Here is a 20,923-nt window from a genome sequence, read left to right as displayed (position 1 = left end):
TCACGCCACTAACCATAGGAGTTGGCAAGACAGCACAAACAGACTTGGAATCAAACTATTGCTACAGTATGTCTTATGTTTATGAACTTAAAACAAATATCTGGTTATAAATTGAATTACTTTAATAAAAGAAAAAGGATAGCACACCATAAAAAAAAACTGTCAATTTACAATTTACTGTATAATAATTGAATGACTGCCAACTGCCAACTGTCCTATCCACGACGCCTTCTGTTCTAGGTGATGACGAGGAGGAGGAGCCTGCTATCCCTGAGACCCCACGGCCTCGACCAATGGCTGACCTCCAGCTGAAAGAGGAAGAGGTTCCTATGCCTGAGACCTACTCCTTCTTTATCTTCGGACCGGAGAACAAGTGAGTCGCACAGATCAACACATTCCCTATTCAATTCAATTCAGGCCATCAACGTTCAATAGCTGTCTTATTAGACAGCTATTAAAATCCTGTTTCAATAATAAATTGGCCTCGTGTTCCCGTCGGATGTTACAATAACTATGTAAGTTGAGGTTGTTGTCTTTTCTTTGTGTGTGTGTTTGTGTGTGTTTGTGTTCCCTCCGTGGTCAGGTTTCGTAAGCTGTGTCATAGGATCGTCAATGCCACCCCCTTCACCAACTTCATCCTGCTCTTCATCCTCCTCAGTAGTATATCACTGGCCGCTGAGGATCCCATAGACCCCAAGTCATTCAGGAATAAGGTGCTCAGGCTATGTTCCATTAGGAAGTCTAAGTGTAGGGTGTCTATCTACTCTGGATGAAAACACGCTTTGGCGAATAAAATGTAACTTCCTTATGTTCTAAAATACAATTCATGTTCGGAATTCTTCAGTGGGGTCTTTCTCTAACATATCATTAACATTACATCCTCAAAGTCTGATTTTGTAAGCTAATATACATCTGATAATAAGCACTGTTCTCTGTCGGCAGAGCGGCGGCACTTTCTCGCAGACTTTTGAGGATTTTACATGTCGTCTGCAAAGTTGTTTCCGCGGGTCGCAAAAAAGCAAAATCGAAATGACACGAGCTGAACGAAGTAAAAAAAGAAAGCTTGTGCTCCGTTTACATTTCACAGAGATATGCTTGCTTTTGCGAGAAATCTACTAAAATGAACAATCATTTCACATGAATATGCAAAGCGAATACTAATATATAAGACGTGAATGCCAAGAGTGTGCAGAGCTGTCATCAAGGCAAAGGGTGGCTACTTTGAAGAATCTCAAATATAAAATATATTTTGATTTGTTTAACTCTTTTTTGGGGGGGGTTACTAATTCCGTATTGTTATTTCATAGTTTTGATGTCTTCACTATTATTCTACAATGTAGAAAATAGTACAAATCAAGAAAAACCCTTGAATGAGTAGGTGGGTCCAAATATTTTTTACCCCAAAAAATCTCTGGCCTCCATTGAATTATTCACCTTAATTTTGGTCACCTGCAGGGGTAAAACCTCCAATAACTTTTGAACGGATTATGATAGAGACATGAGGTTTAGACTACACCATTTACCCACTGGTCAAAATATGTGTTTTTGATTGGACACCCTACTAAGTGGTGTCTTCTAATGTGTTCCAGTCAGACACATCAAATAAAATAACATTTGAAATAAAGTGCATTCAAAATGAAACATCAATAAACATTCCATAAAAGGACAAACAGTGTAAAGCAAGGGTTCTCAAACTTTTTGGGGCCGGGGACCCCTTTTGTGATAGCAAATTAATCAGGTTTCCTCATAATCGGAACACGACTCGAGTTAGTAAAACTCTTTGGGTGCTATTGTTATCTATGACTATGTTTTTTAAAGGCCAATGTCTCGGCATTGGAGAGGAAATTGTGCTGTTTTCAAGCTAATTTCCCTCAAATCTACACATTTTATCCCTGTGATAATCCCAGGCCCATGTTGCCCAGGGTAAAGAACACACATTGTAGATGAATACTATTGCATTGTATTGTATTACACAATTTAAACTTATTCCACGGATCCCTTGGCCAAAAGTTCTTTAATCTGTTGTTAGTAATATTCATCAAAATATATATATATTGAGATCTGGCTGCGGACCCCCTGCAGTTCCTTGGACTCCCCTTTGAGAACCCCTGGTGTAAAGTACGCTATGTGAATGACTTCGCTATGTGAATGACTTCGCTATGTGATGATAACTCGACCAACCCTCTCTTTTCTGCAGGTCTTGGCTTATGCTGACATTGTCTTCACCACTGTGTTCACCATTGAGATTGTGCTGAAGGTAAAGTGGTCTAGATTCCTATTTGGATGAAATGGTATAATATTTAGGACGTTAACCTGGTGACAGCTCGTGTATGTTAACCCAAGTGTCCCCCCCCCCTCCAGATGACGGTGTATGGAGCCTTCCTGCATCCAGGCTCTTTCTGCCGTAACTCCTTCAACATGCTGGACCTGCTGGTGGTGGGCGTGTCTCTGTTGTCCATGGGAATGGAGTGAGTGTTGCCCTCCTGATGGGAGATAGTAAATATATAGTGTTACTGTATTATTCCTGTGGATATTCACAGAGTTTATGAAACATTGGAAACACCTGCTCTTTTGCATGACATAGACTAACCAGGTGAATCCAGGTGATAGCTATGATCCCTCGTTGATGTCACCTGTTAAATTCACTTCAATCCGCGTGGAACGCTTTCGACAACATGTAGAGTCCATGCCCCGACGAATTGAGAAAAAAGGGGCTGCAACTCAGGAGTAGGAAGGTGTTCGTAAGGTTTTGTACACTCGGTGTAGTTCTCGATGTCTTGAGTTGCGCCGTAGAAATGCAATAGAGCGCTGTAGAGATACACGTGTACACGCGTGACGTCATTTCAACCAGCTTCGCCTGCTGGGACGAGCACATTGTGAAGGCTGTCGTGTGTCTGCCGTCGGACTCTAGGTCCAGTGCCATCTCAGTGGTGAAGATTCTCAGGGTGTTGAGGGTGCTGAGGCCTCTAAGGGCTATCAACAGAGCCAAGGGCCTGAAGGTACTGTACACCACACACACACACACACACACACACACACACGTATTTCTATACAAATGCATTGCCACACAGCTGGTGATCTGACCTGTATGTGTAATCTTTTTTACAGCATGTTGTCCAGTGTGTGTTTGTAGCCATCAAAACCATCGGCAACATCGTCCTGGTCACCATGCTGCTAGACTTTATATTCTCCTGCATAGGGGTCCAGCTCTTCAAGGTACGGTTCAAACTGTATGGTGTAGCTATATGCAGAAGCTCATGTATGACACAGAACAGCAAGGTCCAAGACAGCTCAGTGGCTTTATTATGATTTATAATATGCTAGACTGCATAGGGGTCCAGCTCCTCAATGTGAGATTGAATAATGTATGTTCAGTAGTAGGTAGATGACATAACACTTGAGGTCATAGCCAGCTCAGTGGTTGTGGTTGGGGCTAGGGTTGAACGGGGATGTGGACATGAAGCTAGGGTTAGGGTTGTGGTTGGGGCTAGGGTTGAACGGGGATGTGGACATGAAGCTAGGGTTAGGGTTGTGGTTGGGGCTAGGGTTGAACAGGGATGTGGACATGAAGCTAGGGTTGTGGTTGTGGTTGGGGCTAGGGTTGAACGGGGATGTGGACATGAAGCTAGGGTTGTGGTTGTGGTTGGGGCTAGAGTTGAACGGGGATGTGGATATGAAGCTAGGGTTAGGGTTGTGGTTGGGGCTAGGGTTGAACGGGGATGTGGATATGAAGCTAGGGTTAGGGTTGTGGTTGGGGCTAGGGTTGAACGGGGATGTGGACATGAAGCTAGGGTTAGGGTTATGGTTGGGGCTAGGGTTGAACGGGGATGTGGACATGAAGCTAGGGTTATGGTTGTGGTTGGGGCTAGGGTTGAACGGGGATGTGGACATGAAGCTAGGGTTGTGGTTGTGGTTGGGGCTAGAGTTGAACGGGGATGTGGATATGAAGCTAGGGTTAGGGTTGTGGTTGGGGCTAGAGTTGAACGGGGATGTGGATATGAAGCTAGGGTTGAACGGGGATGTGGACATGAAGCTAGGGATAGGGTTGTGGTTGGGGCTAGGGTTAAACGGGGATGTGGACATGAAGCTAGGGTTAGGGTTGTGGTTGGGGCTAGGGTTGAACGGGGATGTGGACATGAAGCTAGGGTTAGGGTTGTGGTTGGGGCTAGGGTTGAACGGGGATGTGGACATGAAGCTAGGGTTATGGTTGTGGTTGGGGCTAGGGTTGAATGGGAATGTGGACATGAAGCTAGGGTTAGGGTTATGGTTGGGGCTAGGGTTGAACGGGGATGTGGACATGAAGCTAGGGTTAGGGTTGTGGTTGGGGCTAGGGTTGAACGGGGATGTGGACATGAAGCTAGGGTTAGGGTTGTGGTTGGGGCTAGGGTTGAACGTGGATGTGGACATGAAGTTAGGGTTGTGGTTGGGGCTAGGGTTGAACGGGGATGTGGACATGAAGCTAGGGTTATGGTTGTGGTTGGGGCTAGGGTTGAATGGGAATGTGGACATGAAGCTAGGGTTAGGGTTATGGTTGGGGCTAGGGTTGAACGGGGATGTGGACATGAAGCTAGGGTTAGGGTTGTGGTTGGGGCTAGGGTTGAACGGGGATGTGGATATGAAGCTAGGGTTAGGGTTGGGGCTAGGGTTGAACGGGGATGTGGATATGAAGCTAGGGTTAGGGTTATGGTTGGGGCTAGGGTTGAACGGGGATGTGGACATGAAGTTAGAGTTGTGGTTGGGGCTAGGGTTGAACGGGGATGTGGACATGAAGTTAGAGTTGTGGTTGGGGCTAGGGTTGAACGGGGATGTGGACATGAAGTTAGAGTTGTGGTTGGGGCTAGGGTTGAACGGGGATGTGGACATGAAGTTAGGGTTGTGGTTGAGGTTAGGGTTAGGATTGTGGTTAAGGGTTAGCGTTGCTAGTAATCATATTTCAAATTACTCTAAAAACGTAGTGGAAACTGTAAAGGTTGTGTATTACTTTATGTAACTTAGCTCATGATTCTGTTGTGCTCTCCTCCAGGGTAAATTCTACACTTGCTCAGACCCCTCCAAAATGACAGAGGTCACGTGCCGGTAAGACAGCTTTATTATCAGTCTCTTTAACTGTCCCTTATTCATTCCATTGGGCATTATCTGGCAAAAAAAAATTTGTTCCTCCCTTTTCTCCAACCCCATCCTCTCCTCTCCTCCCATCCTCCTCTCCCTCTTTCTCGCTTCCTTCCCTTCCTTCTCCGCCCTCCCTTTCTCTCTCAATTCAATCCAACTTCATTGACATAGCGCTGATGATCTAATAATACATTTGTCCCCCCAGGGGTATGTTCCTGAAGCACCAGGAGAACAGTCTTCAGGAGATGGTGTTGGCCTCCAGGGAGTGGATCAACAGTGACTTTAACTTTGACAACGTCCTCAACGGCATGCTGGCTCTGTTTACCGTGTCCACGTTCGAAGGGTGGCCACAGTGAGTTACCCAGCCTGGAAGGCGAACTGGCTGAATCAGGGTTGGGGCTCAATTTCATTTCAACTCCAATTCAGGAACTGAAACGGAAATTCCAATTCTCCATGAGGGTTTTCTGTGAAGAACATTTAGAAATTGGAATTACAGTTCACTTCCTGAATTGATAGAGTTTAAATGGAATTGACCACAACTCTCGTACGAGTGTCACCGTTTCACTGTTGTTTCACTGTCTTCATTGTACTGAATGGTTCCAGGCTAGATCAGTGAAGTGAAACCATAGTGAGACTGAGCGATATTCAGTTTGAATTTCAGACTAGGTACTGCAAGACATATAGCCATTATTAAATGAATCCCTCTTTCATGTTCTTCTAACAAGGAAAGTGTTTTTTACTCTCTTTTCTCTCTCGCTCCTTTTATTGCTCCCTCTTTTTCTCTCTCTCTTTCCTTCCTTCCTTCCTTCCTTCCTTCCTTCCCTCCCTCCCTCCCTCCCTCCCTCCCTCCCTCCCTCCCTCCCTCCCTCCCTCCCCTCTCCCAGGCTGTTGTATAAAGCCATAGACTCAGACAGGGAGGATATGGGCCCAGTCTACAACAACCGTGTGGATATCTCCATCTTTTTCATCGTCTACCTCATCCTCATCGCCTTCTTCATGATGAACATCTTCGTCGGCTTCGTCATCGTAACCTTCCAGGAGCAGGGAGAGTCTGAGTATAAGAACTGTGAGCTCGACAAGAACCAGGTAAGCTGGCTAAGCATATTGATGTGTTGTTAACGCTTTGTGATCGACAGCCTGAAAGAGTCACGGAGTATTCTGCAAGTACTCTCTTTGAGATCTGTGTGCTTGACAGAAATGTCCATGTAAATATTCCATGCGCTGCTTAATGCATGATTTACGCAAAAATCCAAGTTACGTCATTTGGCCAGTTACTATTGAACAGATACTGGGCTTTACTGCCTTTACTTTACTTCTCTCTCCTCAGCGTCAGTGTGTGCAGTATGCTCTGAAGGCCAAGCCTCTGCGGTGTTATATCCCTAAGAACCACTATCAGTACAACGTGTGGTACATAGTCACCTCCTGCTACTTTGAGTACGCCATGTTCTTCCTCATCATGCTCAACACACTGTGTCTCGGCATGCAGGTAAATCTAGAACACATCCATTCTATTCCATTCGTGCTCAACGCATCTGGCTACGTTTACACAGACAGCCCAATTCTGATCTTTTTTCCCCACTAATTGGTGTTTTGTCTCTTTGTTCCTAATGGCAGATATTTTGGAGGTATTGTGTAGTCAAAATGCTGTTATGCTATTTCCTCAATGGGTTTGTTTTGTATTTCCACCATGCAGCACTGTGACCAGTCAGCCCATGTGACCAAGCTGTCTGACACTCTGAACATGATCTTCACTGTCCTCTTCACGGTGGAGATGATCCTAAAACTCATTGCCTTCAAAGCTAAGGTAGGGTTAGGCGCAGGCCCAGACCCAGATTCTGGGCTGGCAGGAATGTTTACTATAAAATGTTTAGTGTGTCTTTTTAAGTATGCTGGAGGTTCTTCCTTTTCCAAAATAGTTTTTCCTCCATGCCCCTGTGTAATCTGTGTATCCCAGGGCTACTTTGGAGACCCGTGGAACGTGTTTGACTTCCTCATCGTCATCGGCAGTGTTGTCGATGTCGTCCTGAGTGAGGTCGATGTGAGTACACAGAACAACGGCAGCCACGTTTGTACACCTATGCAAGTGACAGTAGATACTGGCCGTGTTCAGTAGCAAAACGTCTTGCAACAATAAATGTTTCAGAATGTTTTCTCCCAACGGAGCATGAACCTGGTGTGATCGTTTATAAGACGTTCCCATGCAATGTGATTGTGTTTATTCAACGTTTTCATAACTGTGACCCAGAAACACAAACTCCTGGCTCCACAGCGGCAGGTTGTGGGAAGCAGCACTAGTTCACAGCAGGACCTGGTTAGTGCCACTGTCAGAAACGCGCCCCACATGATCTCCACTCCCTGCCATTGGAATGTCTGTGTTACATGTTGATTTAATATTGCGCCAAGGACTAATATTCTATCGTCGGTATCATCTCGTCCGGTTGAGTTCAGTGAAGTGGGGTCTATGACAGGAAACACATTTAGCATTTTGAAGCATTAATGAACATCACCTTGTTTTCATGTCTTTATTTTCCCCTCTGCTTTCACTTGGCGAAGCACCATGTTTTGTTTGTTTCTGTCTTCATCCAACACGCACTCCTGTGTTTTCTCCCCTCTGAACCGTCACCCATAAACATCTCCAGTGATCCCTCACCTCCATCCACCTGTCTAACCCACCATTTCCCCCCTCCTCCTCCTCTCCTCCCTCTCTCTCTCTCCCCTCTCTCCAGGCTGCCTTGGCCTCTAGTGGAGGACTGTACTGTCTCCACGGCTGTGCTGTAAATATCACTTTACACTGCATCTGTATCTGCATGGGCCTTCTTGCTGTGTGCTGAGCACTGTGAGCACTACTCTAGTTGTCCGTTACCGTGCCTGTGAGGCCCTAGCTAGATGCGTCCTTACAGAGAGATAGCGGACCCAGCCTACGGGGCATCTTGTTGCGCTAGGAGCTAATCAGACATTGGGTTAGACATTGCTTACCATAGAATTGTATCTAGGATTTGGTCAGTATTCTCTTGACTTGGTTTGTAACTGTACGGCTCTTCTCTGAACATGTCTAACGCTAACTAACCGATTTAATGTCATCAACACATTAAGTACTGATGTTTGTGTCTACATTTATAATAGGCCGTGAAGTTTATTTTGTATTTGGCATGCTGAATGTATCTATTAATAACTGTGTACCATAACTTTCCCCTCCTGAAGTTTTGTAGAAATGAACATACATTTATGCTAAATCTATAAACAAATTACAGTAATGTGTCCGTTTACTAATTCATAGAAATATCCACTAACACAACAATAGTGTCTGCGGCTAATATGATCTGTCTCTGATTGTATTTCAGCAGACAAACCCTATGCAGGCCATTGCGGTAAGACAGTATTTTTGTTGTTGTATTGTTTTCAATTACAAATGTATTAGTCTGACAAAGTTACTCTGTAATTATACCATTGATATGAATGAATGAAAATGAACATGTGTTTTTATTCACCTAAAGGATTCGGAGAATGCCAGAGTGTCCATCACATTCTTCCGTCTGTTCCGTGTGATGCGTTTGGTTAAACTACTAAACAGGTCAGAGGGCATCCGTAACCTGCTGTGGACCTTCATCAAGTCCTTCCAGGTCAGTAACCGTCAGTGTTTCCCTGACCTCAATTTGCAGGCTTCCTCACATTCCTTCGTAAACAGCAGAGTGGTGAGCAAAACTTGGGGTAGGGAAACACGAGACCCAAATGGAAGGTCGGGTCCAACTGGTGGTTCTGGAGCCAATTCCTACTGGGTTGCAGCAACCATGTATGGAACTGATGGTAGTTTAAGTAAATATGACTGGATATCACTGGTTGGGATGACTCAGTGTGTGTTTGTTCTGCAGGCTCTACCCTACGTGGCTCTTCTGATCGTCATGCTCTTCTTCATCTACGCAGTCATCGGGATGCAGGTCAACTTTTAGGAGTCAACTGAATATTTTTAAGTGCATACACACTGTGGGTCCACTTACCCTTGAGTCTTCCCTTTCAGGTGTTTGGAAAGATAGCCTTAGTGGATGGCACACAGATCAACCGCAACAACAATTTCCAGACGTTCCCCCAAGCTGTCCTGCTGCTATTCCGGTGAGTCAGTCAGTCAGAGAGAGAGAGTGGATGAGTCGGTCAGTCAGAGCGAGAGAGTGGATGAGTCAGTCAGTCAGAGCGAGAGAGTGGATGAGTCAGTCTTGATTAAAAAAAAAGAAATATTTAACCTTTATTTAACGAGTCAGTCAGAGGTAAGGTCAGAGTTCATACATACTGTATATCCACCACTGAGGTGCCTATGTGTCTATGGGAGGGTGCAACAGAACTTTCAGATAGAAATATGCTGTGTAAAAACACCACCTTTGATGTAATGATTTGGCCTATTGAATACACTAGTTGTGCTACAGGAGAGGCGTGGCAGGAAGAGATGCTGGCTAGTATGTACGGGAAGTTGTATTGTCCTATGGTTAGGTGTAACTGAATCCGATGCCCTCTGTATTCTCCCAACAGTTGTGCGACAGGGGAGGCGTGGCAGGAAGTGATGGTGGCCAGTATGTACGGCAAGAAGTGTGACCCCAAGTCTGACTTCCTACCTGGGGAGGAGTACACCTGTGGAGCCAGCTTCGCTGTCTTCTACTTTATGTCCTTCTATATGCTGTGTGCCTTCCTGGTGAGTAGTCCTTTCTCCTCTCCTCTCTTCTCTTCTCCTCCAGGAAGTATGTTGTTGTCTTAAGTTATCTTTCTCTCCCATCTCAGATCATCAACTTATTCGTGGCTGTGATCATGGACAACTTTGACTACCTGACACGTGATTGGTCCATCCTGGGTCCTCATCATCTGGATGAGTTCAAGAAGATCTGGGCCGAGTACGACCCGGATGCCACGTGAGTCATCTCTGAACCCAGATCCAAATTTTGCGTGAGCTGGTCAGCTATTTATGTCACTAAAGAGACCAGTTCTAAGTCAATAATACAGGGACAATGCCCCATGGCATTCCCTTTAAATCCACAATAAGTTCATGTTGGTAGGAGTTTCACATGGTATCTGTATGTAGTTGATGCTCTAAGTCTTGGTACCCAAAACTAATATATAGCTCCTCTCTCTAAGTCAATGTGCCTAAGTGTATTTTGTCCCCCTGTCCTGCAGGGGGCGTATAAAACATCTGGACGTGGTAACACTACTGCGAAGGATCCAGCCTCCGCTAGGCTTTGGGAAATTCTGTCCGCATCGCTCAGCCTGCAAGGTAAGTCATGTTATTTGGATGAAATGGATTGCCATTTAAATGGGTACCATTGCCATGTACCATGTACATGTACAACTACGCCACAAGAGCACGACCACCTGTGCTGACGGATGTGGTTCGGTGCCTGATGGTGTGTACAGTACATCTTCTCACTGGTGTCCACTCTCTCTCGTTCCCCTCTTCCCCCTGACAACAGCGCTTAATATCCATGAACATGCCCCTGAACAGCGATGGCACAGTCACCTTCAATGCCACCCTGTTTGCCCTGGTCAGGACTGCCCTCAAGATAAAGACTGAAGGTGTCGAAGCTGTCTTGTCTCTAGCACTGCGCCCGTCTCACACCATAAATAATATTCCATGTTTATGTTTGTCTTTTTATGTAATACTTTGCTTTTCCTGTCTTATGTTGACTAGGTAACTTTGAGCAGGCTAATGAAGAGTTGAGAGCCATTATAAAGAAGATCTGGAAACGCACCAGTATGAAACTGCTGGACCAGGTCATCCCACCAATCGGAGGTGAGCATTTCACTGTGACCCCTACATGAACCCTACCTAACTGAAAGGTCATGTACAAAAGCCCCTAGAATGGAGCAGCATGCTAAGATGAACCCTGGTCAGCAAAGTTGATCTGATCTGTTGACTCTTTCAAACATCTTTCCCAGGTCACTTTTCATCTAGCTACCTATACCTATTTTCATGGTCCTTCGAGCCGGATTGTGTTTACCAGGGGTGTTGTGACGGATTTCAGTCCACCACGACGTAGGCAATTGCCTCCAGTTAGCTCTGTTTGGGTTTTGACACTTTGTTTTATTGGGATCTGTCCTAGATGACGAGGTGACGGTGGGAAAGTTCTACGCCACCTTCCTGATCCAGGATCATTTCCGTAAGTTTATGAAGCGTCAAGAGGAGTACTATGGCTACCGGCCCACCAAGAAGAGTGCTAATGGGAGTGCTCCAGAGATGCAGGTGAGGCCCTCCACAGTATTGTAGTATTGTATAGCAGGTTTGGGGTCAATTGGAATTGAAGTCTGTTGATTCAGGAATTAAACTGAATTTTCAATTCAACAATTGAAGAAAGTGCATCTATTTCTAATGACTTCTCAATAAACTGAAAAGGAGAAACGATTTATTTATAAAGCGTTTTTCTATTTAGAATTGAAAATACAAATCACTTCCTGAATTGAGTGAATTCAATTCCAATTGACACCGACCAACGCTCGTTTGGACGTATACCTTTCTGCACACCATCTTTAGGCCTCAAAATCATCCTCTGCTTGTGTCGAACATCTCAACAACTACTTTAATCTCTACCTCTCTTTCTCTTTTACCCTCCATGTTTATTTCTCTCATCCTCTCTTGCATCTTCTCTCCCTTTGTTTCTCTCCTCACCTTGGTCGTCTGGAATTCTTCCTTATTGTTCTCGCCCTCTCTCTTTTCTCTGCCTCCTCCTCTGTTTGTCCCTCTCCCATTTCCTACCTCTCCTCCCCAGGCTGGTCTGAGGAGTATAGAGGAGGAGGCAGCTCCAGAGCTCCACAGGGCCATCTCAGGAGACCTGCTGAATGAGGAGGAAATGGAGAGAGCCATGGAGGAAGCTCTGGAGGAAGGCATCTACAGGGTGAGTCACCGACGGACCACTTTCCTTTAGTTTAGCACATTTTATTATCCCATATTGGGAAGTAAATATGGTTCCAACACGCCGTTAACAAAAAGGACGTTAAAAACAATATCATACCGTACTGTTTATATACAGTGCATTCGGAAAGTATTCAGATCCCTTGATTTTTTTTACACATTTTGTTACGTTACAGCCTTATTCTAAAATGGATTAAATCGTTTTTTCCCCTCATCAATCTACACACAATACACATAATGACAAAAAACAGGTTATTAGATATTTTTGCAAAACAATGAACTGAAATATCACATTTCCGTAAGTATTCAGACCCTTTACTCAGTAGTTTGTTGAAGCACCTTTGGCAGTGATTACAGCCTCGAGTCGTCTTGGGTATGACACTACAAGCTTGGCACACCTGTATTTGGGGAGTTTCTCCCATTCTTCTCTGCAGATCCTCTCAAGCTCTGTTAGGTTGGATGGGGAGCATCGCTGCACAGCTATTTTCAGGTCTCTCCAGAGATGTTCGATTGGGTTCAAGTCCGGGCTCTTGCTGGGCCACTCAAGGACATTCAAAGACTTGTCCCAAAGCCACTCCTGCATTGTCTTGGCTGTGTGCTTATGGTCGTTGTCCTGTTGGAAAGTGAACATTCGCCCCAGTCTGAGGTCCTGAGTGCTCTGGAGCAGGTTTTCATCAAGGATCGCTGTACTTTGCTCCGTTCATCTTTCCCTCTATCCTGACTAGTCTCCCAGTCCCTGCCGCTGAAAAATTGGTGCCAGATTTCCTCCAGATGTGATGCTTGGCATTTAGGCCAAAGAGTTCAATTTTGGTTTCATCAGACTGGAGAATCTTGTTTCTCATGGTCTTAGAGTCCTTTAGGTGCCTTTTTGCAAACTCCAAGCGGGCTGTCATGTGCCTTTTACTGAGGAGTGGCTTCCGTCTGACCACTCTACCATAAAGGCCCAATTGGTGGAGTGCAGCAGAGATGGTTGTCCTTCTGGAAGGTTATCCCATCTCCAAGGAGGAACTCTAGAGCTCTGTCAAAGTGACCATTGGGTTATTGGTCGCCTCTCTGACCAAGGCTCTTCTCCACCAAATGCTCAGTTTGGCCGGGCGGCCAGCTCTAGGAAGAATCTTGGTGGTTCCAAACTTCTTCCATTTAAGAATGATGGAGGCCACTGTGTTCTTGGGGACCTTCAATGCTGCAGACATTTTTTGGTACCCTTCCCCAGAGCTGTGCATCGACACAATCTTGTCTCGGAGCTCTACGGACAATTCCTTTGACCTCATGGCTTGGCTTTAGGTCGGACTGCGTGAATCAGGTCTTCATGGTCAAATTGCTGCAAAGAAACCACTACTAAAGGACACCAATAAGAAGAAGAGACTTGCTTGGGCTAAGAACATGAGCAATGGACATTAGACCGGTGGAAATCTGTCCTTTGACAATTTTTGGTTCCAACCGCCGTGTCTTTGTGAGACACAGAGTAGGTTAACGAATGATCTCCGCATGTGTGGTTCCCACCGTGATGCATGGAGGAGGAGGTGTGGTGGTGCTTTGCTGGTGGCACTGTCAGTGATTTATTTAGAATTCAAGGCACACTTAACCAGCATGGCTACCACAGCATTCTGTAGCGATGCGCCATCCCATCTGGTTTGCGCTTTGTGCAACTATCATTTGTTTTTCAACAGTACAATGACCCAAAACACCTCTAGGCTGTGTAAGGGCTATTTGACCAAGGAGAGTGACTGCTGCATCAGATTACCTGGCCTCCAGAATCACCCGATCTCAACCCAATTGAGATTGTTTGAGATGAGTTGGACCGCAGAATGATGGAAAAGCAGCCAACAAGTGCTCAGCATATGTGGGAACTCCTTCAAGACAGTTGGAAAAGCATTCCTCATGAAGCTGGTTGAGAGAATGCCAAGAGTGTGCAAAGCTGTCAAGGCAAAGGGTAGCTACTTTGAAGAATCTCAAATATAAAATATTTGGATATTACATGATTCCGTATGTGTTATTTCATAGTGTTGATGTCTTCACTATTATTCTACAATGTAGAAAACAGTGAAAAAAATTATTAAAAAAATCCTTAAATGTGAAAATAAAAAAACAGTTTTCGCTTTGGCATTACGGAGTATTGTGTGTAGATTGATGAGATAATTTTTTTTAGAATAAGGCTGTTACGTAATAAAGGGGTCTGAATACTTTCCAAATGCTCTGTACATATATTATATTTCATTTAGCCTGTCACAGTCTTTATCTTTAATCAGAGCAGGATAGAATAACATAAACTCAGCAAAAAAAAGAAACGTCCCTTTTTCAGGACCCTGTCTTTCAAAGATAATTCGTAAAAATCCAAATAACTTCACAGATCTTCATTGTAAAGGGTTTAAACACTGTTTCCCATGCTTGTTCAATGAACCATAAACAATTAATGAACATGCACCTGTGGAACGGTCGTTAAGACACTAACAGATTACAGACGGTAGGCAATTAAGATCACAGTTATGAAAACTTAGGACACTAAAGAGGCCTTTCTATGAGGACTGCAGATGTGTCCAGTGCAATAAAGTGCAATGTCCATACTGTGAGATGCCTAAAACAGCGCTACAGGGAGACAGGATGGACAGCTGACCATCTTCGCAGTGGCAGACCACGTGTAACAACACCTGCACAGGATCGGTACATCCGAACATCACACCTGCGGGACAGGTACAGGATGGCAACAACAATTGCACGAGTTACACCAGGAACGCACAATCCCTCCATCAGTGCTCAGACTGTCCGCAATAGGCTGAGAGAGGCTGGACTGAGGGCTTGTAGGCCTGTTGTAAGGCAGGTCCTCACCAGACATCACCGGCAACAACGTCGCCTATGGGCATAAACCCACCGTCGCTGGACCAGACAGGACTGGCAAAAAAAAGTGCTCTTCACTGACAAGTCGCGGTTTTGTCTCACCAGGGATTATGGTTGGATTCGCGTTTATCGTCAAAGGAATGAGCGTTACACCGAGGCCTGTGCTCTGGAGCGGAATCGATTTGGAGGTGGAGGGTCCGTCATGGTCTGGGGCGGTGTGTCACAGCATCATCGGACTGAGCTTGTTGTCATTGCAGGCAATCTCAACGCTGTGTGTTACAGGGAAGACGTCCTCCTCCCTCATGTGGTACCCTTCCTGCAGGCTGATCCTGACATGACCCTCCAGCATGACAATGCCACCAGCCATACTGTTCGTTCTGTGCGTGATTTCCTGCAAGAAAGGAATGTCAGTGTTCTGCCATGGCCAGCGAAGAGCCTAGATATTAATCCCATCGAGCACGTCTGGGACCTGTTGGATCAGAGGGTGAGGGCTAGGGCCATTCCCTCCAGAAATGTCCGGGAACTTGCAGGTGCCTTGGTGGAAGAGTGGGGTAAACATCTCACAACAAGAACTGGCAAATCTGGTGCAGTCCATGAGGAGGAGATGCACTGCAGTACTTAATGCAGCTGGTGGCCACACCAGATAGTCCTGACTGTTACTTTTGATTTGGACCCCCCCCGTTCAGGGACTCATTATTACATTTCTGTTAGTCACGTCTGTGGAACTTGTTCAGTTTATGTCTCAGTTGTTGAATCTTGTTATGTTCATACAAATATGTACACATGTTAAGTTTGCTGAAAATAAACGCAGTTGACAGTGAGAGGACGTTTCTTTTTTTTGCTGAGTTTAGATGTGCCCGGTTTGTTTTAACCACAGTGTTTGTGTTTGGTTGTCCAGCGCCAGGGCGGTCTGTTCGGGGACTATTCAGACCCGTTCTCCACAGAGACCAGCAGTGTCCTGCCCTCCCACATGGCTAGCCAGCGTCCCCTACAGCTATCAGAGAACCACCCCGAGGAGGCTGAGTCGCCCCTCAGTCGCTCAGACTCCGTCTTCCTCCCCAATACAGAGTTCTTTCCCCTGACCCCCACCAAATACAACAGCAACAACAACGCGTGAGTAACGTCGTCTCCAGGCTAATTGAGTACTGTTACCGACCTCAACCAAACACAACAGCAACAACAATCTATGAGTAGAGTGCTGCTCCGTCACCAAAGCTGCATTTGCTGCCACAAAAACGAATGAATGGAGGCCCAAGATTAATAAGCACTTTGAGAACCTGGAAAAGCACTGTATGAATCCAATCAATCAATGATCTTCTTCTGCAAATGCCCAAATTCAGCACAATTTGGGTGATACGGTACACTTTGCTTGCTGGTATGTATAAAATACATGGCTTACCGGATTATATATAGATTTTTTTTACGTTTATAGGTTTTCTTATGAGAGAGAGGAGAGTCCGAAAGTGAGCAGGCACCATTCCAGAGTGGACACAGAGCACAGCTCTCCAGGTCAGTTCAACATCAGCCTAGGCCGGGATTTAATCTGCGTAAGAGCCGCGTTACAGCGTGCTTGACAGTCAAAGGTCATCTCCACTTGAGCTGACATGCACAGTGTTTACTATGAATGTGATCTCCGTGAAAAATGCCTTGAAAAGCCACATTGTCAGCTGTCTAGTGCACTGCGCTAGGAATTGAATCCCGGCCCTAGTCACCTAAATCAATCCTATTATCTGCTGATCATCATCACCCTGCATTATATTTGACATACTGTTGGATACTCTTTAGTCATTCTTGTGTCCTACAATAAATAACGGTGTTCTTCTGTCTGTCTCCTGTAGATAGCAGACACTTCTCTGAGATCAGTGAGAAACCAATCAGAACAGACATCAGTCAGGTAACATAGTACAGATCAGATTGAAGACCCCAAACAACCCATTTAAACACTAAATGCCACAGACCAGGGATGGGCAACTCCAGTCCTCGCGGGCCTGAGTGGTGTCACGCGGGTTCTCCATCCCGAGCAAACACCGCTGATTACACTAATTGCATTCTAAACTGAAGATCATGATTAGCTATATATTGTAGTCAGGCATGTTAGCTGTGGCTGGGGGAAAAAGTGTAACACCAATCAGGACCCTGAGGACTGGAGTTGCCCATCCCTGTCATAGACGAAACGGATTGAATTTAGCTGAGTCATGATTCTATTGTTCTATGAATGTCCTAACTGTAAGTGTTGTCTTTGTTGTTGCAGTTCCCCTACGACCTCAAATACGGTGAGAGCCAGCCTCTCCCCAGCTGTCCCCAAGCTAAAGGGGAGGCTACAGAGGAAGCTGAAGGGGCCACGGGAGGCTCTGTGTCTGCACCTGCCGCTGACCAGCTGATCAAAGAGGTACGTTGATACTGATTAACAGACTGTTGTAGAAACACGAGAAAAAGTTATTTAAACTGCATATGTAAATCCATGTTTTCCTCTGTGCCAGGTTCCTCCCTGAGACCCTATGTTTGTAACAGTAAGCATCATATCAATGTACGTATCATGTCCTCCGTCAGGTCTTAGTGGTTGGTGGTCTTGGCGACCTGGCCAATGACGATTCGTTTGTGGCGGTGACTCGTAATGAAATGGCTGAGGCGATGCGCATGCCCATGTCCCACTTTGAAGACGTGGCCCTGGGCCTCCTCAACGGGCGCAGTGGCCGCGCAACCTCCGCCACGAGGAAGAAGAGCCCAATCCCTGTGCCCCCTTCCGCACCCGACCGGCCCTCTAGGTCTTCAGAGCTGAAACCGAAACCCCAGGAGCAGAGAAAGAAGCGCCCCGTCCCACCCTTTAAACAACACCTGAAGGTGGAAGAGGCAGACACCAAAGTGTAGAGAGTCTGTCATCGGGGTGCCCATGATGACAGTGGCATTATCTTGTGACATGATATGACTCTTGACTTGACAAGGCTGTGTTGTAGTTGGTGACATCACACACTCACAGCATTAACAAATCCTGATTAGTTGCCATGGAGATGAGATCAATCCACTAACCATAGTTTCCAATGGAGACTGGAGGAAATAGGCCCTCTAACCAGGGTTGATGGCCGAGAAACTAGTCTCTCGCTGGTTGGCTGTTCAGGTTTTAACATGTTATTCCACTGTGGTTGATTCTTGTCAATTCTGATTCAATTCTTGAATCAGATTCATGATTCTTATGGAAAACTAACTGACAAAGGAAAAGGAATATTCTGCTACAGTAATACATTTTAATCTTCTCAGTTCCGCCATATTTATTTCAACAAATTAAAAAAGAACTTATCACAGAGTGCACAGGTTCATGAACCTCTTTCTTTGTTATACTGTTTGTTGACATAATCTATTCCATAGAGTGGTTAGACAGAACAACTATGTCCAGTCTGCTGTGTTTCTTACTAAAACCGTAACTAATGCCCTGTACACACTGCAGGATAGCATTTTTTGTCATGAATCTTGTTCTGGAGGCAGCGCTGCACTGGTCACTAGCGAGCATTAAAAAAATCTCATTTAAAACTTAACCCTAACCTTAAATTAAGACCAAAAAAGCCCATTTTGACTTTGCAGCTGGCCTATCTAAGGGGAAATCGCTCCGTTCTGCCTCCAGGACAAGACACATGACAATAAACGTCAACATGCGCACACACGCAACTTGTACACATATTGTGTGCATGGTGACAGATGGTGCTTTCAAGACAAATGGGAACTCTGGAAAAAAACGAGGTAAAATCATGACGTCAGTGATCTTCAGGTCGGAAAGTCAGAGCTCTAGAAAGATGCCTGAGTTTCCGACTTGGAATTCCGAGTTGGACTCCCTGTCGGAGCTCTTTTTTTCCCAGTTGTCTTGAAGGCACTGAAGTCGGAAGTCTGAGATTTCTGAGTTACCAGTTGTTTTGAACGCAGCAAAAGTCTGTGAGTGGAGACAGGGGTGTCCTGGCAAGGGCTGAAGGGGAAAAAAGGAGGTGAGAAAGAAAGGATGCCATTTTGGATCACATGTGAGTGCGTTTCAGTGAGTTTCTATGTATCTGGGACAACTGCAACTGTTGCGTTTGAACGGTTTAGTTCAATCTTTTGAAAAGAGTCTCTCCTGTTAAAACATCCAGGATGCAAGGAAAGGCTTAGTACACACTCAGGTTGTACACCTGATGCACAACACATTTGACACAATGGTTGTGATACATCAAATAGTTTTGATGAAGCCTCACCATAGAGATAGAGGACTCTGCATGGATATCACCCGTTTTTAGCATGGACAGTGCTATTGAGGGCTTCCACCATTTTAAAGTGGTTAACTGGGTGGGGACTCCCACGAGTTTGGAGCAATCAGTCACTGAAGAACATGAACTACTTTAAAATGGAGATAGCACTACTGTCACAGACACTATAATGGAGCAGATACAAAGATGAGTCTATCTCTATGAGCCTCATTGTTTGTGTTCATAAAGGCAACGTCCTTCATTTATGTTGTTAAAGGGAGGACTTGCCATCTTTTTACTTTATTTACACTTGTCTTCATTTAATCGAGACTTGTAAAACACAGTTTCCTTAGCTCAACCTCCTCCCACTGTGGGTTTGGGCACTTTTTTAAGAGGAAGTTTATTTTTTCTTTTTTAAATGTGTTGGACATTTCTTTGTACTTTTAATTTATTAGTTATTATTGTTTTAGCAATGTTTGAATACTCACTGAAATAGGTGTATAGGGGAGAGTGGGGTAAGTGGAGCACATGTTTCATTCAGCATCACTCTGTAAAGGGAAATATATTATTTCTAACAAAAGGTATCTACATATATTTCAGGATGCTGCGCATCCCCTGAAATAATCAGAATTCATGTCCAAATTAGTTTTGAAAGCATAGTTTGTCCAAAAAAAAAGTGGTCTCTTGGCACAACTTACCCCGGGTTAAGCCACCAACACATTTCTGTACTGAATGAAATATAACCACTACCTATTTAAAACCATGTCTATCTTTATTTCCAAACACAATGACAATCACTGTTTGTCTTTTAATCATATTTTACCCCAAGCTTAACGCCTAACAAACACTTTGTACTTTCTTTTTAACATATCCCAATGATAATGCTTTGCATTATGCTCGGGAAGAAAACACATGCTCACTTACCCCAAGACAAACATTTTGGTTTAGATACAAGCATCATGAAACCTCAAATTCATTTGACTTGCTGAAAATTCCGTTTTTTGGTCCCAACTTGCTTACCACTTTTTACATGTGGTTTCTTCCTTCAGACTCCATAAAATGACATTTTTCTAAATATTTGGTCAAATTATACATTTTGTTTGGTGTTTCCTAGAAACAAGGGAGGCTTAACTTACCCCACTCTTCCCTACTAGTATTTAGCACTTATCTAACAGATCACATTGTAGTTCATGAAGATATTGTGAGTATTTAATATAAACCAGAGATTTTGTTAAATGAGATTCATATGTATTAATGACCGGAGGTTGAAGTAATGCTGAAGTTAGATTTGATTTGATTAATGCAAGAGTTGTTAGTCATATCAGCATACCTGGCGTATGGTGGATTTAGCATGAAGGCCCACAAAGGGGATTAACTGGTTTTGTACAAAACAACTTCGCACATTTTTTGTCTGGGGAAGGATCTCAAAAGTATTTTGCTAGATTCCTTGTGAGCTCTTTCCTCACCTTCTCCTGAACATGTAAGTTGTAAGCAAGGAGAGCATTGGAGATCTGATGTTTTGAGGATGCAAAGAAAGACCGAATCAAGGAAAATACCTTTGAGATTCACCCCAGGTCAGTTATTTTTTTTTATTTAGTTATCTTTACAGGTCTTAAAGGAGTTATTTTTCACTTCATCATCCTCTTGTTGGCCATTTCTGCCTTAGTAACCGTTTTGTCTTTAAAAAGATAATGCTGCATAAATCAGACATTAAGTAGTGGGTGGGACAGCTTCTAACCCTGCTATAACAAGTTTACCCATCTTCTAATATGTGCCTTTCAACAAAGTGTTTTTTTTCTTCATGTCAGTCAGATGGAGCTTACAATGGCAAAACAAATAAAATATCCAAAATATACATTACTTTGGTTTACTTGATTTTTTTGTAATGTGC

General features: G+C 44.5%; 1 protein-coding gene across 2 annotated transcripts in view; it reads left to right on the top strand.

Moving 5' to 3' along the window:
• LOC115167827 (dihydropyridine-sensitive L-type skeletal muscle calcium channel subunit alpha-1) overlaps positions 1-20,892 on the top strand; it is a 43,230-nt gene extending 22,338 nt beyond the window's left edge. The window contains exons 17-45 of one of the 2 annotated variants that reach the window (XM_029722488.1): positions 241-373; positions 584-713; positions 2,198-2,257; positions 2,362-2,468; positions 2,912-2,999; positions 3,109-3,216; positions 5,024-5,076; positions 5,315-5,461; positions 5,994-6,195; positions 6,437-6,595; positions 6,803-6,913; positions 7,064-7,147; positions 7,836-7,883; positions 8,451-8,477; positions 8,604-8,729; positions 8,979-9,044; positions 9,125-9,216; positions 9,628-9,787; positions 9,874-10,001; positions 10,264-10,360; positions 10,557-10,659; positions 10,775-10,876; positions 11,187-11,326; positions 11,850-11,975; positions 15,726-15,940; positions 16,260-16,336; positions 16,666-16,721; positions 17,079-17,216; positions 17,378-20,892. In XM_029722488.1, coding sequence (XP_029578348.1) covers positions 241-373; positions 584-713; positions 2,198-2,257; positions 2,362-2,468; positions 2,912-2,999; positions 3,109-3,216; positions 5,024-5,076; positions 5,315-5,461; positions 5,994-6,195; positions 6,437-6,595; positions 6,803-6,913; positions 7,064-7,147; positions 7,836-7,883; positions 8,451-8,477; positions 8,604-8,729; positions 8,979-9,044; positions 9,125-9,216; positions 9,628-9,787; positions 9,874-10,001; positions 10,264-10,360; positions 10,557-10,659; positions 10,775-10,876; positions 11,187-11,326; positions 11,850-11,975; positions 15,726-15,940; positions 16,260-16,336; positions 16,666-16,721; positions 17,079-17,216; positions 17,378-17,695 — 3,401 coding nt within the window. In that variant the 3' untranslated portion in view covers positions 17,696-20,892. The remainder of the gene's footprint in view (positions 1-240; positions 374-583; positions 714-2,197; positions 2,258-2,361; positions 2,469-2,911; positions 3,000-3,108; positions 3,217-5,023; positions 5,077-5,314; positions 5,462-5,993; positions 6,196-6,436; positions 6,596-6,802; positions 6,914-7,063; positions 7,148-7,835; positions 7,884-8,450; positions 8,478-8,603; positions 8,730-8,978; positions 9,045-9,124; positions 9,217-9,627; positions 9,788-9,873; positions 10,002-10,263; positions 10,361-10,556; positions 10,660-10,774; positions 10,877-11,186; positions 11,327-11,849; positions 11,976-15,725; positions 15,941-16,259; positions 16,337-16,665; positions 16,722-17,078; positions 17,217-17,377) is intronic. The other variant, XM_029722490.1, reaches the window with a different exon arrangement.
• The last annotated feature ends 31 nt before the right edge of the window (positions 20,893-20,923 follow it).

This window comes from Salmo trutta, chromosome 30 (genome assembly GCF_901001165.1).
Source record: "Salmo trutta chromosome 30, fSalTru1.1, whole genome shotgun sequence".
NCBI lineage: Eukaryota > Metazoa > Chordata > Actinopteri > Salmoniformes > Salmonidae > Salmo > Salmo trutta.
Note: the sequence above shows the minus strand (reverse complement) of the source record. Positions and strands in the feature narration are given on the sequence as shown.